The sequence below is a fragment of the Lepidothrix coronata genome, unplaced genomic scaffold (genome assembly GCF_001604755.1).
Source record: "Lepidothrix coronata isolate B3197 unplaced genomic scaffold, Lepidothrix_coronata-1.0 Scaffold28, whole genome shotgun sequence".
Lineage (NCBI taxonomy): Eukaryota > Metazoa > Chordata > Aves > Passeriformes > Pipridae > Lepidothrix > Lepidothrix coronata.
Window position 1 is genome coordinate 3,153,674 of NW_016690208.1, and position 21,293 is coordinate 3,174,966.

General features: G+C 46.9%; 2 protein-coding genes across 5 annotated transcripts in view; one reads left to right on the top strand and one right to left on the bottom strand.

The window, feature by feature from the left end:
- Positions 1-13,469, bottom strand: part of DDX31 (DEAD-box helicase 31) — a 47,056-nt gene extending 33,587 nt beyond the window's left edge. For 2 of the 3 annotated variants that reach the window (XR_001873994.1, XM_017810009.1), the window contains exons 1-14: positions 13,429-13,469; positions 11,595-11,848; positions 11,348-11,423; positions 10,888-10,931; positions 10,393-10,463; positions 10,085-10,149; positions 9,214-9,258; positions 7,907-7,948; positions 6,184-6,248; positions 5,252-5,371; positions 4,870-4,976; positions 3,907-4,142; positions 3,394-3,570; positions 697-756 (exon numbers count right to left, since the gene is read on the bottom strand). Coding sequence is in view for 2 of the 3 variants with exons in the window: in XM_017810009.1 (XP_017665498.1) it covers positions 697-756; positions 3,394-3,570; positions 3,907-4,142; positions 4,870-4,976; positions 5,252-5,371; positions 6,184-6,248; positions 7,907-7,948; positions 9,214-9,258; positions 10,085-10,149; positions 10,393-10,463; positions 10,888-10,931; positions 11,348-11,423; positions 11,595-11,848; positions 13,429-13,464 (1,398 nt within the window). In the remaining variant the exon portion in view is untranslated. Of the gene's footprint in view, positions 1-696; positions 757-3,393; positions 3,571-3,906; positions 4,143-4,869; positions 4,977-5,251; positions 5,372-6,183; positions 6,249-7,906; positions 7,949-9,213; positions 9,259-10,084; positions 10,150-10,392; positions 10,464-10,887; positions 10,932-11,347; positions 11,424-11,594; positions 11,849-11,943; positions 12,928-13,428 lie in introns of those variants that run through there. The other variant, XM_017810010.1, reaches the window with a different exon arrangement.
- Positions 13,470-13,960: 491 nt separating this feature from the next.
- The window catches only part of GTF3C4 (general transcription factor IIIC subunit 4), a 13,744-nt gene continuing 6,411 nt past the window's right edge, over positions 13,961-21,293 (top strand). Inside the window, exons 1-5 of one of the 2 annotated variants that reach the window (XM_017810008.1) lie at positions 13,961-14,051; positions 15,319-17,139; positions 18,531-18,661; positions 19,331-19,419; positions 20,080-20,981. In XM_017810008.1, the coding sequence (XP_017665497.1) occupies positions 13,998-14,051; positions 15,319-17,139; positions 18,531-18,661; positions 19,331-19,419; positions 20,080-20,144 (2,160 nt within the window). In that variant the 5' untranslated portion in view covers positions 13,961-13,997 and the 3' untranslated portion in view covers positions 20,145-20,981. Of the gene's footprint in view, positions 14,052-15,318; positions 17,140-18,530; positions 18,662-19,330; positions 19,420-20,079; positions 20,982-21,293 lie in introns of those variants that run through there. The other variant, XM_017810007.1, reaches the window with a different exon arrangement.

Here is a 21,293-nt window from a genome sequence, read left to right on the forward strand (position 1 = left end):
GCCAAGATTCACACGTTTGCAGATCAACAGCTGCCACTATTAGAGAGCAAATCGTGCAGCCTTCTGCACCACTGCAGCAGGCTGTGGCACCCACAGGTCAGCAACGAGAGGGGAAGGTGCCACCACAACACAAGGGTGCCAGCAAACTTCAGTAGAGGACAAGAATTTCTCCCTCAGCGCCCCTGGAAGAAGCTTGAAGGGCACAGGGCGTGGAGAGCAGCAGAGTATGTGCATCTGCAGTGACCCCCTTCTCTGGTTGGGCTCCCCTTCCACCCCTGCAGGTGTTTGGTTTTAACCCTTGGGTAGTTATTAAGATGGGAAATATCACATTACATCCAATTTTTCTGGCAGTTATGGGGTATGCTACAAATCAGGATTGCATTCTACTGGCTGCATGTAGAGGGCAAGGCTCCAGCTTCAAATGAACAGATTTTTCCAGACATAAGGCCATGCAAAATACTTAGTGGCCTCTGTATAAGACATCTGTGCATGGTACCTTGCAGCAAAAGATCATATAACAGTTTGCAAAGAGGGCCCCAGTCCTTACTTAACATATGAGATGCAGAAAAAGGAGATGACTTTCCTCAAGGTCAGACAGAGCTGGAATCAGAGCTCAGTGCCAAATCCTCTGGTCTACCATTAGGGATCAGACAGGCCCATTAGTGTGGAGCTGCAAAGGGACTCCAAGTTACTTACAGTGCAAAGCAAGACCCCGGTCTTGGATTTTAGGAACTCCTGGAAGACCTCTGTTCTTTCCTAGAAGATCAAAAAATAAAAATTAAAAGACTGCTTATGCAGATTGCAATCAAAGACAAAGCAGATTAGCTAAGGTAACAATTTAACAACTGTGTGTTGTTCACTAGATCATATACGGCTTCAAAAGCAAAGGAATTGGCCTCATGAGTTCCAGTAAGACTCTTCCTGCAAATGGAAAAAAAAAAATCTGTGGCACACAGGTGTGATCCCAGGCAGGAAGGAACAGTGTCTGGGGAAGGCTGGATGCATTTGGTCAAAACAAAGCAGCCAACACCTCCATGGTTTGCACAGAAGCACAGCCTGTGTATGCCAAAAAGCAGGAACAGTTTTACATGGAGAGGGGATCCACAAAGGATTAGGCAGCACCAGCAGAAGCACTGGCACACTTTGTGGGCAACACAGGCTTTTGTGAGTGCAAGGAAAAGCTGGACATGTTCACTGCTGTCTGTCCAGTCACACGATGGGCAGGATAAGCCCATTTTGTTGACACAGTGATATAATCACATCACAAGAGATCAGGCTCATCATGTGCCCAATGGGCCGTGCAGACAGCCCTGCACTGACTCGGGGGTTATTAAGTATCGGCGACGTTCAGCTGCTCATGTGAACTGCTGTGGGACAAGACTTAGAGTAATAGGGCTGGAGAGATGAGAGCTTGGCCAGAACCCCCTGTCCATGTAGGTAAGCAGGCAGGACTCCTGGGCTCTGCAGGCAGCTCCCAGGGCACCCTCCCTGAGCCCTTCCCTCACACTGGCAAAAGCCACCAACAGGCTGCAGACACTGGGACAGAGGCTGTTCCTTCCCATGGGTTTCAGAGGCAGGTGCTCCCCAGCCTTGTCCCCATCATGGGTCTGCACCAGCACAACTCCTGCAGCCACCACTTCCAATATGGGCTCAGGCCCTGAGGCAGGGCCAGCCACAGCCCCCAGATCCCAAATTATCCCACCAGCAGTCTTTGAGCCACTGAGCCCCAGAACTGCAGGAACCCAGTACAGCTCCTCAGTTACCTTCAGAAGCCTCCTGCTTTGCCAGTCCCCAAACCAAAGCTGACAACTTTGGGGGCTGTTTTTAACTGGATAAAAGCCACAAAAACTGACTCCCCAACTCACATTACATCCCAATGATATCTGCTGTCTGACAAGACAGTCTCTGAGCACTAATAACCAAAGGCCTCAGCAGCACTTGGCCTTTGCTCACCAGTACCACCTCTGCACCTACACTCCCCCTCTGTAGTTGTGGGAAACAACTGCACACACACAACTCCTTGATCTGGTTCCATTTGCTCTTCTGCTTTTCAGAGCTTAGGTCTTCTCTGGCCTCAGAAACACCAAACCCCTTTCCTTTCTGCGCCCTCCTTCCAAAACATCCTTGTTCCATGTTTCAAACCTTCCTTCCCAGAGTTCTGGCTGGGAGGTAAGCGAATGGTCTGTTATGTTGATGATACAGAAGAAACCTCACACACTTCACTCCCAGCTAGAGGTACAAAGAAGGGAAACTTGGGCCCTTGCTTACACACTGAACCCTCTGCTGACAAAAATTAAAGAAGAGAGCACGCTGTATCTTGTTGACAATGACAGCAGCCGTGCTCAGCAGTACCATATGGGATCCACAATTTAGCTCCATTAATGCTCTTAATTTGAAGACATCAAGCACTAATTACACACTGGGTACTAAAAAGGTAAAACCCTTCCCCTGGTGCCAGCTACTTAGTGGTGTTCTGTTGGCTTAACAGCTGGTCAGGGTAGAGTTGGGCCAGACCAGGCCTGCTCACTTGCTCAGGCAGGCAGGTTGAGGAAAGGCCAGACTGCAGGGACAGCAAAGCACATGTTTCTGGTCTCCACAGGATGGGAATGAGTGAGAAAAACAATGGCTCTTCACCTCTTGCTTCATCAGAAGAGCTCTATTCATTTACCATCTCTGCTGTGCAGCTCAGAGTAGAGTGGCAACTCTCTCCATCACAGACCAAGGGCAGGATCGGGGCTGAACTTCCAAGGGAGGTCTCTCAGCTACTCAGGGGAACTCTATAGTGACAGCTCATTTGACACTCTTCTCCTGGCCTCTCAGCCCTCTGAGAGGGCTCCAACCTCTTCACTCAGGCCTATGTGACTAGAACCTAAACCTATTTTGAGGTAATCATTGTTGTATTGCTATTATTCCATCCAGGGAAAGGAGCAATCTGTCAAGACAGTGTTCTTCAAAACCAAAGCCAAACTGCTCCATCCTCATCTAATGGGGGCAAGCTATTAGGTGGTAATGTTTCAAGGCTTGGGCAAGGTTTTCCTTTGGCATTAAAAGTCTGTCTGGACTGCATGAGAGAGAACCACAGGTCATAATGGACATTGTGACCACAGGATATAAATGGTTTAAGTGCACCCACTGGGAATAGAGAAAGGCTGCCTCAGCCTGCTGAAATAACACCTCTTGCCTCTTCAGCTGTGCTTTTCAGATACAGCTACCAAGGTACTTCCCAGAAATGGGACAATATCCTTAGTCTCATTAGCAGATGGAAGAGTGAGGCCCCTAGAGGTGAAATGACTCTCTGTCCTCTCTTCTGCCCTCTTCCCCAAAATAGCCACATAATAAATCATAGGGAATAAGGAATAAAACTGCGTATCCTGACGTTTTGGGAATGCTTACTTCCTGTTCCATGTCGCCGTGCAGACGGAGAAACTGTAAGGACACGGAGGAGGGAGATGAATGTCCAGGTTGTTCCAACTCTGGCCCTCCTGCAAGGACCTTTACAAGGAGATCATAGTAGAATTCCACTTGTTCACAGCTGGAGAAAAAGATGATCATCTTGTGGTGTTTTTCAAACTGCACGAAAAACAAGAGAATTGCACATGATCACTTCCACAGGACTCCCCCAATTCCCTGATCACTAAAAGATCCCAGTGGTTTACACTTCTGAGGATATAATTACATGGAAAAAGGATTACAGAGTTTGACACCAAATAGTGAGCTCACAAAGGAAGTGTGAGTACACATCTCACTGCCAGCACAAAAGACACAACAGCACCTCAGCTCTCTTGTGGTTCAAGATGTACTTCAAAGCCCTGGATCTAATCCATGCTGTCCTCAACAGAGGAACAGATAAAGGAGCTGGAAAGGGGAAAGGGCTGCTTAGTAATATAAATGCAAACAGAATCTCACCTTGCATTTCCCAAGGATAAAAGCTGCTAATGTGACAAGCCTCAGTTTGCTGGGGACAATCACAAAATACTGCTTGAGCTTCTCTGGAACAGCAAAATTTTCCTGCTCCGTGCAGTTCGATGAACTACTGGCTTCTCTATCCTTTTGTGATGCTGGTTTGAGCACCTTCTGGATTTCATCTGCTATGGAAATGCTGACGGGATCATTCAAACTGATATCGGCCAGTCGAGTTACTCCTGAACCACAGAAAGTGAGAAACACGTGAGGCCCAGCCTGGTCCAGTCTGGGGTGTGAGGATGTGTTCACAGACATCAAACAATTCACACAATTCCAGTGAAAAGGAGTGAATAGCAAGGACCCAGTGAGCCATGCCTATGCCACTGACAGAACATCTCCACAAGCCTCAGACTTAGCAGGGCTTACCAGGCTTAGCTGCTGTTGACTCCACCAAAACCTTCACAAGACACTACTTCAGCCAACTGTGCTATTTCATAGCACATAAATGTCTTTACAGACAGACAGCATTTGGCAGTCCTGGTTTTAAATGTGTGTGTGGGAAAAAAAAAACAACAAATCTTCACTCTCTCAAGAGTGCAGGAGTCACGAGGCCTGGCTCAACTCCTGCCTAAGGAACTGAGTGCTTGGATGATACAGAGCAAATCACACAACAGCTCTCCTGTTATCAGCTTTCTGCCTTAATTCTGCATTTGCAGAGCAAAGAATCCAATCAGTGCTTTCCAGGTGGCTTTGCTCTCAAATTTGGGAGACATATGTAAGGACCATGTAAATACATACACTGACAGCAATTCCAGTACTGAAGGACAAGTGTCATAAGCCAAAGAAATGAACAGGCATTATTCCACTTCTGCAAAAAGCTTCAAGCTGGGCTGTAACAGTCAGACTCAACCAAGTATTTTGCAGTTGCCTGTGCATTATTCAGCTAAAAGAGTGTGTCTAACCCACCTTCTGTGAGGGTGGCTGACAGCAGGACATTCTGACGTGTCTCCCTGTGGGCATTTAAAGTGTTGAGTATCACAGCCACATCCTTCTCAAAGCCCAGGTCCAGGATCCTACAAAAACAGCAGAGGGGATAAAAAGTGCTCTAGGAAGGAATGAGGAGAAAGTCTTAATACTACATGACATCTTTGCAATGAATAATTGTACAACAATCTGTCCAAAGCGGGTATTTCTTCCTAATCCCAGACATCTGGTGCTTGGCTGAGGCCACTGAGCATGAATGGCTTAAGATCATGCTTTTTGTTGCATTTTTTTTTTTAATATTTAGTGAATTATGATGCAGAGGCCATATTAGTTATTTTCCATATCTAAACACTTGGAAGTTTACCTGTCTGCTTCATCAATAATGAGCCACCGAGTGTGACGGAAATGAATACATTCTGTGGACTTGATGTGATCAACCAGGCGACCAGGGGTGGAAATGAGGATATTTATCCCTTTACGTAATCTGTTTAGATTCAAAAACAAAAGAAAAAAAGAAAATCCCTGTAAGACAAAGAAAGAAAAAAACCCAAAACACATAGGTTACCAGTAACTCTGGAACAGGAAGCCAGAGTGAGGAATTAGAACTTACAGAGGGGGAAAAAGGGCCACAGTAAAATCAGGGACAGTGCTTTCTCACTGATTAAAACTGAAATTTCTTGCACAGCTAAAATTTATTCTTAATCATCACTGATACTCTGATACTCAGAGGCATACTCAGTGAGAAGGACGGGGTGGAAAGAAATATCAATATTAAAAAAATCTAATACACCCAAGTTAGATTTTCCTTTCTAATTGAGTACTTGTTTTACTGCAAAGAGTAAACTTCTTTTTGTGTATGCTTATACAGAGAGAAATGAAAATTCCATTTTGGATTACCAGCTTACAATTCAATTTTTAAAAAGGGAAAAGGAAGGGATTTTTAACACCAGGAAATCTCTTTTCCAGCAAGCAATTTCCCCCACAACAAATACTGTAGGCAGCACTCGGTGGTAAGCAAATACAGGAGTTTGTCAGAAGAGGAAAAAAAAAATACTGACAGAAGAGATCATCTTCTCAGAAGGCTCATCAACATTTTAGAAACAGATCCAACTGGGGGAAGTGAATGTTTCCTGCTGACCCAGTCACAGTGTCTGTGTAAGATCCAGAGGGATCACAGCTTGATCCAAGCTCACCATCCTCTCTCCCAGTAAGAAAAACACTCAGAAGATGAGTAACAGATAAAGACACTGTAGAGTAGAAGGATCCAAAATACAATTTAAGAAGTTGGCTTCCTACCTGGCTTTTTCTGATTTTCTCTTTTCTCCCCCCATCAGCACTCCAGGCACAATCCAGGTAAATGGCTACAGGAAGGAAAACAAGACCAGTACTGATTTCTCTTAATAAAGAGACAAAGTCTAATGAAAACATGGGGACTGGGGGCTGATAGCAGCATGTATCTGATGTGATGTGATCTAACAGCCAGTCTCCATGCACTCTCTCACCTACAGCTCCCCATCAATGGCACCCTTAGTTCTAGCCAGTAACTCACTTCCCACATCATCCAAGAAGATGGAAATTAAATCGCTTTTGCACCGCTTCCAATCGCATTATAATATTTCTTTTCCTTCTCCCCATGTAGCCTCAGTGTTCAAAGACAAGCCACAATGCTATTTCTTCATCTTGCCTTTAAGCAACATCTTGCTGTGGCCAAGGGAAATTTCAGAAAAGCACAGGACTTACAAAGTTTATGGATACCCACCCAGACCCACGTGCACACAGTGCCCGTGTCAGTGAACATGAAATGTCAGTCTCACTGATACTGCAGGAGTTTTTGCCACTTACTTTAATGAGGTCCAATCCTTCACTGAATCTACCATTGCCCAACATTTACAGGGGAGATAATCAAAGCACAGCACTGCCACTGCCTCACTCGGGAGCAAACCCAGGACAGCAGCAGAGCAGGGGCCGCACACGGGTGTGACTGAGAAACAGGCTTAAGTTTGCACAGGTCACTGCTTGCCAGAAACACTCCTACAAAAAGAGTTTCTTTTAAAGGTTTAAAGTAAGGAAGATATCCAAGCAAGTTGGCATTAGCAGTTGGCATTACAGGAATTGTGTCAGGAGCAGCTCAACTCGCTTTTTTCTCCCTCGGTACTGACATAATCACATCACACCCTCCAGTTATCCAGCCCCTCCAAGGGCCAGTCAGATCATGATCTAAAACTCCTTTGGGTCACTATGACAGTTTACACACTGGATTTGATGGTTACTACACATGATATGTAAGAAAAGCTAAAGGGGGTCAGCCCAGACTGACCAGACTTCACCTCTGAAGGACACCAAAAGTTCATTATAATAACTCCTAATTACTATGGAAGAAGACTGAAGTACTTTAAATCCAAGCATGACACAACAAAATCTTACTTGGTAATTCCAGCACTAAAAAAAGGCTTGGGAAGTCTCATCATTTCAAGGAAAAAAAAAAGAAGAGGGAGCAGGAATAGGGGTGAGATAAATGACTTAGATACCTTGTGGCCCCATGGTAAGATACTCTGCCTCAATTAAAAGGAAAGCACTATCACTTAATGATTTTAAAAGCCTTCTCATTTCTCCAGTCATTCAGTTGGCAAAGCAGTTCACCAAGTTCTGCTCCCCATCTGAAACCCATCTGGCCAGTATTAGTTTCATTGTCACTGAGAGAGTCTCCATTCATAACTCAGACTGAAACAATGAAAGGGATTTCTAAAAACAAATCACTCTGAAAATCAACTACTCCTGTTTATCAACACATGTGCAACTAAGGTGCCATAATTAATCACTTAATTGCTCATGTAATAGTTTAAAACATGCCACAGGGGAATCATGCACTTAAACACATTTATCTTTAAGGACTATACATCTTGCCAGGTGCTGGATTTCCTTAAAACATCCAGCTGAATTCTCAGGAAGTGAAATTTGCTTAGCCTCTTGCAGCATGAGGCTCAAGGAATAGGAAGAACACAGAGCATTGAATTCTTACCTTGAGCAGTTTCTGCATTGTATCAAAACTTTGGAGTGCAAGCTATGGAAACCAAGAAAAGAAAATGAGCTCTGATAAAGTCTCTCTGGACCACAAAACTGGACTACAAGTCCCTATGGCTCAAAAATCTGTAAGATAATCTAGTTATGTCTATCATCAGAATTTTGAATACATCCTTAATTTTTCTTTTAGAAGCTGCTTATTAATTCTTTCTCTTGAATAATCCCTCTCTTATTATATTTGGGCCTGCTCAAAACCCTCTCCATGGTTCAGCCCCACAAGCCAGCTCTCAGGACAGGAAAGAACTCTGCTGGATTCTGTGGATGCCCCTGGGAGAAAACAAGCTGAAGGCACAGGAGAATTTGCTCCACTGGAGGAGTAAAAGGGAAAATGGCACAAATTCTGGAAGAAAATCACTATGAAAGTGAAATGTAGCTCAGAGTCAGGGCAGCCCACACTGTCCCCTCCCCTGACCCACGGTCTGATCACACCACTGGAACTTCCTACCCCTGCATTTCCTTTCTCAAGGAAAGCCACTGCTTCCAATACAAAGTAATACCAATTGTAATTACAAATTACCTTCCTAAGTGCTCTCAATGGCAGCCCTTTAAACAAGCTTACACACAGTTTCCTCCAAGCTTAGTATTCACACAGCATCCTTGAGAGGCAGTAAGTTGCTGCTGTAAAAATTTAAATAGCTTTAGAGCCTTCCCCTTTCATGGAACTGAGCAGAGATATTGCACTGCAGGTTGCAAAAAATATTGTGCCCCAAATGAGACACCTGCAGTACGTTCTCCACATGGAAGTTATTATCATTTGTCATACAAAAAATTAAAAAGGTTGATACCCTCCTCTGACATTGCCTTTGCAATTGCAAATAATATAAATGAAATAGAGGAGAGTTCAGTGGAGAAACCAACTCTTGGAGGCCTCAATTTCAGCATTCACTTGTGGATTTGAAAGAACAGCTTTAAAAATGAACTGTTTGTATAAACCTGCACATTTGCAAAGCTGATTTCACTGGTTTTACTCACTCCCCCTGTGTGAGTTAGGCACAAGGCATGTACTGAGCTAGAGAGGTTCTGCAGGCTTCACAATTCACAAGGAAAACTTAGAAATTCCTTCTCCCTTACTCTGGTGTGGCACTGAACAACAATGACAACGCTCCTCCTGTGAGGGCAAGATCCCAACAAAAGGACAGAGAACATTTCCCAACGTGGGGAGCATTAGAGTTCCCCTTCCCTGGTGGACCCACATTAAAAATCAGTGTTCAAACACTCAGATTCAGAAGGAAAAAGGCCACCTACCTCTCTTGTTGGGACGAGTACAAGTGCATAAGGGCCATCACTGCGCTGCAAACACACAAGGTCAGGTCCTCTAAGAATGTAGCACTGAGAAACAGAGCCCTTCCACACCTCACAGCTCTTAGACAACACAGAGAGTTCTGAAGGGCTTTAGTACAAGTTTGTACACAACATTTTAGGGTATTCCCACCTCACAGATTTTTTAAAAAATCAAGTCTTTCACCTATCAATCCTGTATTGGCTTCTCTTCCCTCCTGGGAACCTGCTCGCAGTCAAACCCAACATTTTATTCCACACACACGTTGTTTCACTCTTGTATTTCTGAGCTGCATAAACACTCTCCTGTTTGATGCACAGCAACAACCTACAGGTAACATCTGCAGAAAGTAACTACCTAGGATGGCTTGGAAACACTTCCACCTGTAAGTCAGGATGACCTCTTTCCATAAAAAGATGGAAGATCTGCAGCAGCATTTCCTGGTCAACCAGATGATCCAAATTGGGAGCAATTATCAAATCTCGCTCCATGTCAAAGACTAATTAATCTTAAAGACAAGGCAGTGAGCTCTGTTTTCAGTTCTCCCAACCTCCAGACCATTGTCTCTCCTGCACTCTACCTTCTCCAAACCTGATAATTCAGCCCATTTGCAGTTTACCCTGCTCCAAGGAGCAATGGGGAATGGGTGACATTGACCTTGGATCAGCTGTGTCTCAAGAGAACAGGAGGGTCACACACATCACATGCACAAATAAAGAGGAAGACACACTGAGTGATCTCTGCACCAAGAAGAGACAGTAATGACTACAAGAGCTGGATTTTATTTTTATTAATCTTATTCTCAAAAGCAAATATATTTAAATCTGTTGCACCCACCTGTATTTTGGATTCCATTCCTTGCAAAGACTGTACAAGTGGAATCCCATAGGCAAGAGTTTTACCTTTTTGAAAGGGAGAAAATCAGAAAACTTTCCATCAAAAGAAAACCACGTGGCAATTACAGCACTTCAGCAAATTAAAGCACCACTTGTCCCACCATTCTTAAACTGCATTCAGAGCCTGGCCCCCACCAGCCTTCCCAGCCTGGCACTGTATGAGCTGTACTGGGAATGTGAGGTTTAAATTCTGGTTTTGGGGTCCAGTTAAAATGCCCTAAGGAAGGAGAGTGACAATTCAATACTGACCTGAGCCAGTCTGAGATCTCACCAGAGCATCTCTGCCTTGCAGGAGCACAGGAATTGTTTCCTTCTGAACACTGTGTGACAAACCAAACAGGTGAGGAAATACAAATGAGACAGAGGATAGAATCCAACAGCTTTCCTAGGCAGCTTCTGTTTCCCCCAAATTCCACACATTCATCTCTGCTGTGTGGCTACATCAGCTGAGGTGATTTCCAAGCAAAGCCATTAGACAGGCATCAGATGTGATCAATTCAAATCAGGTTTTATGATTCAAGGACCAAACTAGAAGGCAGGACTCCCAGGTTCCACCTTCAGCTGTGACCTGCTGTGTAACCAACAAGTTATTTCCCATCCCAAACTTTGGAAGCAACAAACCCCAAAGCAAATGGGACATCAGGCACTGTGGTCTTCACAAACCAATTACATATAATGAAACAATCACAGATGATTGGCTTTAATGGGTAGTGAAGCACAAAGATTTTATATTAATTTGCTTACCTGGTCATGCTACTTATGTTCAGGACAGTGTTTATGGTGGAGATCTAGAGAGACAACAAAGAGCAGTAAAGGTTTAATTCTCAAACTGTTCCTTTTGTCATTTTTTTGTAGCACAAAGAGCAAAAACTAGAAGACTGGTATTTATTTTCTATATAACTGGTACAGGGCAACCAAATATAAAGTTCTCATGTCCTTGCAGTTCTTCTAATTAATCAGAATTACACCACTGCTGGTTTTCTGGGGTTTTTTGGTATAACAGCTGCAAGCAGTGAAGGTGCTGGGACTGTGTTTGGGTCAGGTCAGGGCCCAGCACCTTGAGCTGAGAGACTGCAACAGAATCAGGTGAAGTACTGGCAACCCTGTCCAGGTCACCACAAATAAAGGTGCCTCTCTCAGCTCTCTGATCTGTTCCCCACCAAAAAAATCATGTTTTGAGCTGTGCAGCCTCCCTGCCACTCACCAGATGAGGATGGAGGTCCAACTGGCTGAAAGAATCCGTAGTGAAAACATTTTCTTGCACTTGCTGCACTGCTTTTCTGAGCCAGGGGAAACAAAGCAAACAAAGCACACAGTGGGGTTAAAAATTATACATCAGCATTCTATACAAACAGCAAAGAAACTACAGTACCAAGCAAAGGCAAGAATTTGAGACACTGACTATTAAGGCATTGAAAGGGGATTTTTTCCCTCCCATTTGTCTCAAATACCTGTGAATTTCTGGGATATCTGGGTTGTTTTTGAACAGGCTGGATGTCTTAATGAAAGGTCTGCTCTTCTGGCTTTCATTTCGGTTGTCAGTCAGCTGCTTCTTGGGAACTGGCTGTTGTGGTGGATTCCCCTTCCCCCTCCTGTCAGCCTCTGTGGCACCTTTCCTGAAGGTGTTCAGGGATGGTTTCCGCTGGCGTTTCTCAGGTGGGTTTCCATGTGGTGACTGGAGCTTCCTCTTCAGAGCACCGGGTTGCTTCAACATGAACAAACAAAGCAGAGTCATTAATGACCGACAATTAACAAGGTGATATCCTGGTGAGCACAAACACCAGCCCACAGAGCCCTTACTTTTGGAATCTCCCACTCCATGCTTAAAGAAATTCAGTTTGACTTTTGTAGCTGCACAGTTGCTACTCCATGTCTGGGATTTCTGACACTTTCAAAAATCTGAAGTCATATCTAAGTGCTCTTCCCTAAAGGATTTCATCCAGCTTCTCCAGTGACTGAGCAGAACATGCTTTAAAAAACTTCTCTCTCAAGCTCTGCAGATCTCCAGCCCACATTAAAGCCATGCCTGCAGGATTCCCTCTTTCTGTGGGCACAAGGGATGGCCTGGACTCCTCTCCAACTTATGCTTCTGCCAACTCTCAGCCTTTCTGAGCTCTTGATTTCTTCTTCTGCAGCTGATCTTCAATCACCTAAGAAAAGCTTTTGCTCTCCCCATATCCCTCCAGGAATAGTGAATTAGCAAATTAAACTTCATTTGGTCCCCAAAGCTCTTCAGTGTCCCCCAGCCCTTTTTCAATAAACTTGTTCTTCCCCATCACAACTGCAAAAATCCTGAAACATGTGAGATACCAGCAGAATCTCATCCCATTTTTCCCCTCTTTCTTCCCCACTCTGACTTGCACTCTTTTGTCTTCCCACAAACCACACTGTTCTCAAGCTCTCTTATTTTTTTTTCACTTGTTTCTTCACATGTTGGGCAAACAACCAAAACCCAACCTCCTTCCACCAACGATCACCATCAGAAAAGTGGGGGTGCCCTGTCTCAAAGCACCTGATACAATAAGGACAAATCGTGTCACTCCCTTTACTCACACACCCTTAAGCACAGTATTTTAAGAAGAATTTTAAAATTCAGAATAACAACTGAAACAGCCCAGAACCACTCTAACAACAACTTTAAAACCGAAAACGTGTATTTAATCCGTTCTTATGCTCCTTTCCTCAAAACAAAGCACCTATTCTTGCAGCTCACAGCACAACCGCAATTAGAAAATTTCTTGAAAGTGTAAGACTTCCCCTCTCTGGCAGCATTTTAAAGCATCCGGGGACGAGGCAGAGAGAGCTGGGGGAGCATCACCCACGGGCCGGTAATAGGTGAGGGCAGGGCTGGGCTGTCCCCCCGCAGCCCACCCGCGGGGCTCGGGCGAGCTCGGACCTGCCCGACCCCGAAACCGCGACCCGGGGAGCCCCTGCGAGCCTCTGCTGCGGGATCAGGCTCGGGGGGTGCGGGGGGACCCAAAAGCCCCATTTAACAACTTGTCGGACGCTGAGCCCCCGATCCCCGGGCCGGTCGGGGTCCCGTGTCCTGTGTTTCATGTCCCGCAGGCTCCCCTGTCCCGCACAGTCCCGTGTCACGCAGTGTCCCACGTCCTGTATCCCGGAGTGTGCCGTATCCCCTGTCCCGCACAGTCCCATGTCCCGCAATGTCCCACGTCCCGCACAGTTCCCACGCCCTGCGTTCCGTAGTGTCCAGCAGTGTCCCGTGTCCCGCACTGTCCCGCAGTTCCCGCTCCCCTCACGCCCGTCCCACTCCCCCGCTCGTACCGCGCCGATCCCGCGCGGCCCCGCTCCCGCCGCCATGTCCCTCCCTCTCCTCCGCAGGCCCCCGGGGCCGCCCCTCGCCCGGCCCGGTCCGTGAAGGAAGGGCGGCAGCGAGCCCCACTCCCCCTTCCGGGTACCGGAGCCCTCCCGTCACCCCCTCCCTACCCCTCAGCGCCGCGGGGAGCTCGGGGGTCTCCCCGCTCCCCCTCCACTCGCGCCCGGACCCCGCGGGGCGCGCAGGCAGAGGAGGGGGCAGCCCCAGGCCGGGCCCGCCCGGGGGGCCTTCAGCGGCGGCGCGTGCGCGTGGCCCGAGAGGCGGTGGCAACATGGCGGCGGCGGCGGGGCGGGAGGAGCCGCCGCTGAGGCTCGAGGTGGTGGCGGCGGAGGAGGCGGCGGCGAGCGCCGGGTTTCGCCTCACGGCCGTGCGGCGGGAGCCCGCGGTGCGGCTGCAGCACGGCGCCAGCGGCCTGGAGCCGCTGGCGTGGTCCGAGGACCACCGGGTGTCGGTGAGCACGGCCCGCAGCATCGCCGTGCTGGAGCAGCTCAGCGACGTGCACAGCGGCGGGCAGGACATGGTCATCCACCGCACCGCCGTGCCCGCGCCCGCCACCGCCTGCCTGCTCAAGGTGAGCGCCCGGCACGGCCTCAGTGGCACCTCGTTAGTGTGGGTGAATATATAAAGGGGGGGGGTGTGGTGCCACGGGGATGGAGACGGGGGTTGGACATCAGGAGGGATTTCTGCACAGAAAGGGTCATTAGACACTGGAAGGGGCTCCCCAGGGAGGTGAAGGAGGCTCCGTCCCTGGAAGTGTTTAAGGAAAGAGTGGATTGTAGCACTTAGTGCCATGGTGGTGTTGGGTCACAGGTTGGACTCGATGATCTCTGAGGTGTTTTCCAACCTAATTGATCCTGTGATTTTGCTTTGTGTTGCCAACCACATGGACACGAGGCAGTGGGCAGAAACTGGTGCCCCAGAAGCTCCACTTGAACACGAGGAAGAACTTCACTGTGCAGTGATAGGAACAGGTCGCCCGGAGAGGGTGTGGAATCTCCTCACTGGAGATATTCCAGAGCCACCTGGACACAATCCTATGTCACGTGCTCTGGGATGGCCCTGCTGGAGCAGGGAATGGAACAGAAGACCCACTGTGGTCCCTTCCAGCCTCACCCATTCTGGGATCCTGATCCCCCTCCTGGGGAGCCACCACAGAGCTGCCCCTTCTCCACACAACTTCCTGCAGGATCTCATGTGTCGATGTGTTTTAAAAGCACAGGGGAGAAAAAAAACCTATCCCAGTGATGTCCAGGGGAAATGTGATCCAGTATTGAGGGGGTTTCAGGGATTCTAAAGTTCTGTGTTTTTCTAAGAATCACTTGAGCTCCAGTGCAGTTACTTCAGTACAATTTTAAGTAGGAATCTTCCTTAGTTTGCTGCCTAAGCTGAAGGATTTTTGCAGCAGGGGTTGCTTTGTTCTTCAGAGGAGTACCTGATTTTTTACAAAGTTAGCAAGTCTGGGTGAATATTTTATTAAATAATAATTCTGTTATTATGGATCTGGTTTCATGTTCCGAAACAATGCTAAGAACATGGAAGAGTTGAAATACTGAGTGCTTTACACTTTAAATATTATACAGCAGTATGAAAACAGGCTCTTTGATTCAGCAGAGAAAAAAATTCAAAAGCTGAAAGTCTAAACAATACAAATTCCTACAAGTTCATCAGGGCATTAACGAGGCTGAGATCTTTAGGAGTGACCTTAATTAACCATTGCATCAACATAGGGTAGGTTGTCATAGGGGATGCTCTGTTTCAAGTGGGAATTAATTCCAAGAGAGCATTGCTAAAAAATTAGTTGTACAATCGTTTTAATAGTTCTTTTTGTTGTCTTGTAGGTCGGCCCCAAAAAGGAGGTGGCTGAGTGCAAGGAGAAGTTTGCCAGCTCCGTGGATCCGACCGTGAGCCAGACGTTCATGCTGGACCGAGTGTTCAACCCCGAGGGGAAGTCCCTGACACCCATGAGGGGGTTCAAATATTCCAGCTGGTCCCCTCTGGGCTGTGACGCCAACGGGAGGTGCCTCCTGGCCGCCCTGACCATGGACAACCGGCTGACCATCCACGCCAACCTCAACCGGCTGCAGTGGGTGCAGCTGGTGGACCTGACCGAGCTCTACGGGGAGCGCCTGTTCGAGGCCGGCTACAGACTCTGCAAGGCCGACACTCCCTGCGGGGAGCTGGGCGACTTCCCGGAGTTCCAGCGGCGGCACAGCATGCAGGCCCCCGTGCGCATGGAGTGGTCGGGAACCTGCACCACCCAGCAGGTCAAGCACAACAACGAGTGCCGGGACGTGGGGAGCGTGCTCCTGGCCGTGCTCTTCGAGAACGGCAACATCGCCGTGTGGCAGTTCCAGCTCCCCTTCCTGGGGAAGGAGTCCATTACTTCCTGCAACACCATAGAGTCCGGGATAAGCTCCCCCAGCGTGTTGTCCTGGTGGGAATACGAGCACAACAACCGGAAGATGAGCGGGCTGATCGTGGGCAGCGCGTACGGCCCCGTTAAGATCCTCCCCGTCAACCTCAAGGCGGTCAAGGGCTACTTCACACTCAGACAGCCCGTGGTGCTGTGGCAGGAGATGGACCAGCTGCCCGTGCACAGCATCAAATGTATCCCCCTCTACCACCCCTACCAGAAGTGCAGCTGCAGCTTGGTGGTGGCTGCAAGGGGCCCTTACGTGTTCTGGTGCCTCCTGTTGATCTCCAAGGCGGGCCTGAAGGTCCACAATTCCCACGTGACGGGGCTCCACTCCCTGCCCATCGTGTCCATGACGGCGGACAAGCAGAACGGCACGGTGTACACCTGCTCCAGCGACGGGAAGGTCAGGCAGCTCATCCCCATATTCACAGACGTGGCTCTGAAGTTTGAGCACCAGCTGATCAAGCTCTCGGAGGTGTTTGGCTCCGTCAGGACTCATGGAATTGCTGTCAGCCCGTGCGGGGCATACCTGGCCGTCATCACAACCGAGGGCATGGCCAACGGGCTGCACCCCGTCAACAAGAACTACCAGGTTCAGTTTGTCACCCTCAAAACCTTCGAGGAGGCGGCTGCACAGCTCTTGGAATCTTCTGTCCAGAACCTTTTCCGGCAGGTGGACCTGACGGATCTTGTGCGCTGGAAAATTCTGAAGGATAAGCACATTCCTCAGTTCTTACAGGAGGCACTGGATAATAAGATTGAGAGCTGTGGTTCCACTTACTTTTGGAGGTTTAAGCTGTTTCTCCTGAGGATTTTGTATCAGTCCATGCAGAAAGCTCCCTCAGAGGCCACGTGGAGACCTTCACACGAGGATGCCAAAATCTTGATCTCGGATTCCCCTGGGATGGGCAGCACTGAGGATGATCAAGAGGAAGGAACTTCGAAACAAGCCAGCAAGCAAAGCCTGTGTGACACAGGCAAAGGTGTGGACTTAGATGACACTGCAGAGGATTCTCTCCATCAGTCAAGTGACACTGGAGGGCGGGAGCCAATGGAGGAAAAACTTCTTGAAATACAGGCCCAGATTGAGGCCGTGGAAATGCACTTGACACGGGAACACATGAAACGGGTGTTGGGAGAAGTTTATCTACACACATGGATTACAGAAAACACCAGCATTCCCACCCGAGGAGTCTGTGACTTCTTAATGTCTGATGATGGCTACGATGACAGAACAGCTCGAGTAAGTGACCTCTGTGCTCAGGGGATTCCATGTTAGGAGTTATTTCCTTCTCCCCCCTCCTGAACATACAGCTGGGGTGGGAAAGAGAAGTGCAGTTGTGTCATCCTTACCAGTCAGCTCCTCCTCATTCAGGTTAAATTGTCCTTCCTTCAAGCTGTGGGGTAGGAAGGAATGTAAATACAGATGGTGCATTTTGGATCAGGTACAATAAAGAATAATCATGCCTGAGGTTTTGCAGCACAAGGGAGAGGACCAGGGTTGTTCTGCTGCTCTCAGTGGCTTAAAACATGTACCAATTGAGAGAGATGTTTGTTTTCATGACTGAGTTCATTTAATCTATCATCTCTGCAAAACTAAACTTGGGATGCATTTCCTCTAGTCAGTTATGCTGCAGTTCCAGTTTTAAGAGCTGCAGAAGTATCATTTCTGAAAGTATCTATAATTGAGCTCTGTGGTTGTTCAGGTGGTACATCAGGTCTTGGCACTGCTCCCTGAGTCTTCAGCTCCAGAGCTTGAGACAGGTGGGAACACTCTGCATCAGCCTCCTGGCTCTTAAGACTCAATGACAAGAAAGGTTCAGGTGTCTCTGTACCTCTCTGTGTGAGCAGAGAACAGTTCTTTTCAGTCCCTAAGTTCTTAAATCACTTGAACTCTAAAAATCAGCCTTTACTTTGCATCCAGAAGGACAGGGGAAGGAAGCACATGTCCATTACTGATGTGTGTGGTGTTCTCCCTGCTGGAATCACAGGCAAGTGTGGCCATCAGTAATTTGCTGGGAAAGTATTCTGGCACAACTGGTGGGTTGTTACAGCGTCCAGTTACTATGAATTGAAGGTTTGAGAGGTTGATTTTCTTATCTTAGAAACAAGATTCTTGTTTTATAGTCATTAAAAGCTGACTTCTAGACTGTATTTTATCTGTTCAGTTTGCTGTCACACTTTAAAGATCCTTAGGATATGGTTTGTATCTGTTGAAACATCAGAGACAAATTTGATCAAATAAATGTTCCACTATACTCCAAGCTGGCTGCTAAGGACACGCATCCATTTCTGAACAGGAATTATTTCCTAGCACATCCACTGTGATAGTCGTGAGGGAAAGCATTGCTGTAATGGTCAGTGGTGTAATACCAGTTTCTTCAGTACTTTTAAAATAGCTTAACATTATTGCTTTTCAGGTCTGTGTCCCTTTACTGTGGGACAGAAATCTTTGGGAGATGACAACACGAGGAGAATAAACGAACACTTAGTGGTGTGTTACGTTTCTTACACCTTCATTTCTTTGAATTCAGTGCAATTCCTGTATCATGCTCTGAAACCACAGTACCCTGGGAGGCATTTCCACCCCTCAGCTGTGTTCCTGTAATCCCTGCTGACTCCTGTGTGTTCCAGGTGCTGATTGGGCACATCCTGAAGAAAATGAACAAACAGACGTTCCCGGAGCACTGCAGTTTGTGCAAAGAGATCCTGCCCTTCACCGACCGCAAGCAGGCCGTGTGCTCCAACGGGCACATCTGGCTCAGGTAACGGGCTCTGCAGAAGGTTTTACCCTCCTCTGGATCATTTAAACATGCTTTAAGAGTTCACCTAAACTGCTTGTTAGTGTTGGAGTAAAAACTCACAAAACATGTTATCCATGCTGCAGTGTTTGCTGGCTGTTATTTGTCCTCTTCCATGAGAGAGAGAGGAGAGTGGATTTGGTTCCTTAGCAATACAGCATTTTTATAATAAAATGCTTTTTGATCATCTTTTTTTTTTTTTTTTCCACGTGGGGGGAAGGTGAGGACAGGGAAAAAGCAAGCAAGGGAAAATCAAGGACAAGTCATCCTTTGTGGAACATCAGGTGAAGGAGGGTGTGTTCTGGCTCCTTCAGTGTTTGAAAACAAAAGCAATTTAACAAAAAACGGTTGAAAACAGGCACATTGAGAAGTCAGGCAAGTTTTGGAACATCTAGAAAATTAAATCTTCCTGTGTGGGATTCACTGAGATTGTCCCTGAAGCCTTGGCAAGACAGTAGTCTGTCACAAAGATAAAACTTTGCCTAACAAGTACTATGTGCTACTTTGGGTAAATATTCATGGCCTTAAGGAGCCTCAAGCTTTTCACGTCCTCTCCTGCATGCTAAAAAATTTTTGGCCAATGATGAAGCCTTTTTCAGTGGTATATTGATAAAATGCCTTGTCCTTCCACAGGTGCTTTCTGACCTACCAGTCCTGTCAGAGTCTGGTGTACAGGAGGTGTTTGCTTCACGACAGCATTGCACGGCACCCAACCCCAGAAGGTAAATTGTCCTTGGCAAAAGGGGCAGGATTAGGGCTTTTTAACTTTCATCTGCAAAATGTCTTGAATTAGTTGCATTGGCTTTTCTCTTTCAGGCAGTTACCATGTGAAGCTCTAGTGCTCTGCATTTCACAGTGTCCTGTTGTCTGACGTGTTAATTACTAATCAGTGACTGCAGAAATTGATGTATAAATCCACATTTTAATGAGAGCTGGGTAAACACAATCTGTGCTGGAATGCTACAGCAGTTAGTTTATATTCAGGTTGAATATATTAGCATCCAGTTATGGAAGAGGGACAAAGAAACAGGAACCAAGGACTGTGTTATGTGAAGGATCTAATTTCAGTTTAGAAAACGAGAACAGTACATTTGTGCCATGGTGAACCTTTAAATTTATTTCCTATATAGGTATTTAGATGAGTGTGTAAGGATATAGCACAGACTGTTTCACCTTCATTTTGTCTCCTGCTGAGGTGGAATTTAAACTGGCATTGCTTAAAATTTCAGAACAGAAATGGAGTTGGGTTCCTCTGAATTCTCAGCTACTCCTGCATGGTGAATATATACAAACTGTTCAGGATTCCTCTTTGTGCATCTCAGGTGTCATTCCTCTGTTCACCTCTACCTCCAGCTTTGAACAACTTGTTTTCTTATTTGCAGATCCTGAATGGATCAAGAGGTTATTGCAAGGACCTTGCACGTTCTGTGACTCTCCTGTGTTCTAGAGAAAAGCTCTGCAAAGACTGAAAGCATTTTCTCTACTCCATAAGCTCCCTTCAGCCTTGAAGGACACAGAGCACAGGAACACAGACTCTGCCGGAGGGACAACACCTCATCCACAGCCCTGTACATAGAACATCACAGGTTCTGGAAACTCCTCAAGTCCAGAGCCCATTCCATGCTCCAGAAACAGGAGTACACCTGGAAGAGCCAGTTTAAAAGAGGTTTGGAAGAGCACCCCATGGAAGGCTCAGCAGCTGGACACTGACAGCTGAAGTGTTGAGCACAGTGTGAACTGTCCTTTCTGCCCAACTGTGTCATTCCCCAAAAGCTGGGACGGGAACATGGAGCTGCCTCTGGAATGGTCCTGGTGGGTAGAGAAGGCTTCAGCTTGTAGTGCTCCCTTTGCTTTTTAACAAGCACTGGCACGTGCTGCAGAATATTAAACTGTCAAAAGAATTTGTGGCTCCAATTCCTTGCCGAGTGAAGCACGTGCCAGTTAGAGCCACAGGAAAGAAATTGGCCATTCCAGCAGTTCCCCTTAAAGTCTAGAAGAGTAACTGCCTCGTAACTGTTGTAACACTATTGAAGTCAGGAGGGGGATATTGGCTGCCTGGGTCAAATAGGGATCAGTAAAAATAATTTTTAAATGTAATAATTATTAAACTAATAGCAATTAGATTAAACACTAATAATATATATAATTTCCAATGCTCTTTAATCTCTTACCCCACTTTCTTTTTCTGAACTAACTCCTTCCCAGCTTTTGCCAATGTATTTGCCTTTGGCTTCACTTAACCCTCTACCAACAGGAATCATCTTTTCCAGTGTAACTCAGTTACCAAAAACGTTACTGATTTACCTTATTTTCAATTAAATTGCAAGTCTCCCTCATCCAGGAATTGAATTTTACACAAGTCTGACACACAAGCAATCGCTCCCAGCTGACAGTTTCTCTTTTCACAGCAACACAGTAAAAAACCCCAAACAAAGAGAACACCCCAAACCAAACCCCCACCATGGCTGACATGTTCTAGGTAAGGCCAAGGAGGCTGGTGAAGCTATTCATGGATCACAGAATGGTTTGGGTTGGAAGGGACCTTTAGGATCATCTCATTCCACCTCCCTGCCGTGGGCAGGGACACCTTCCACTA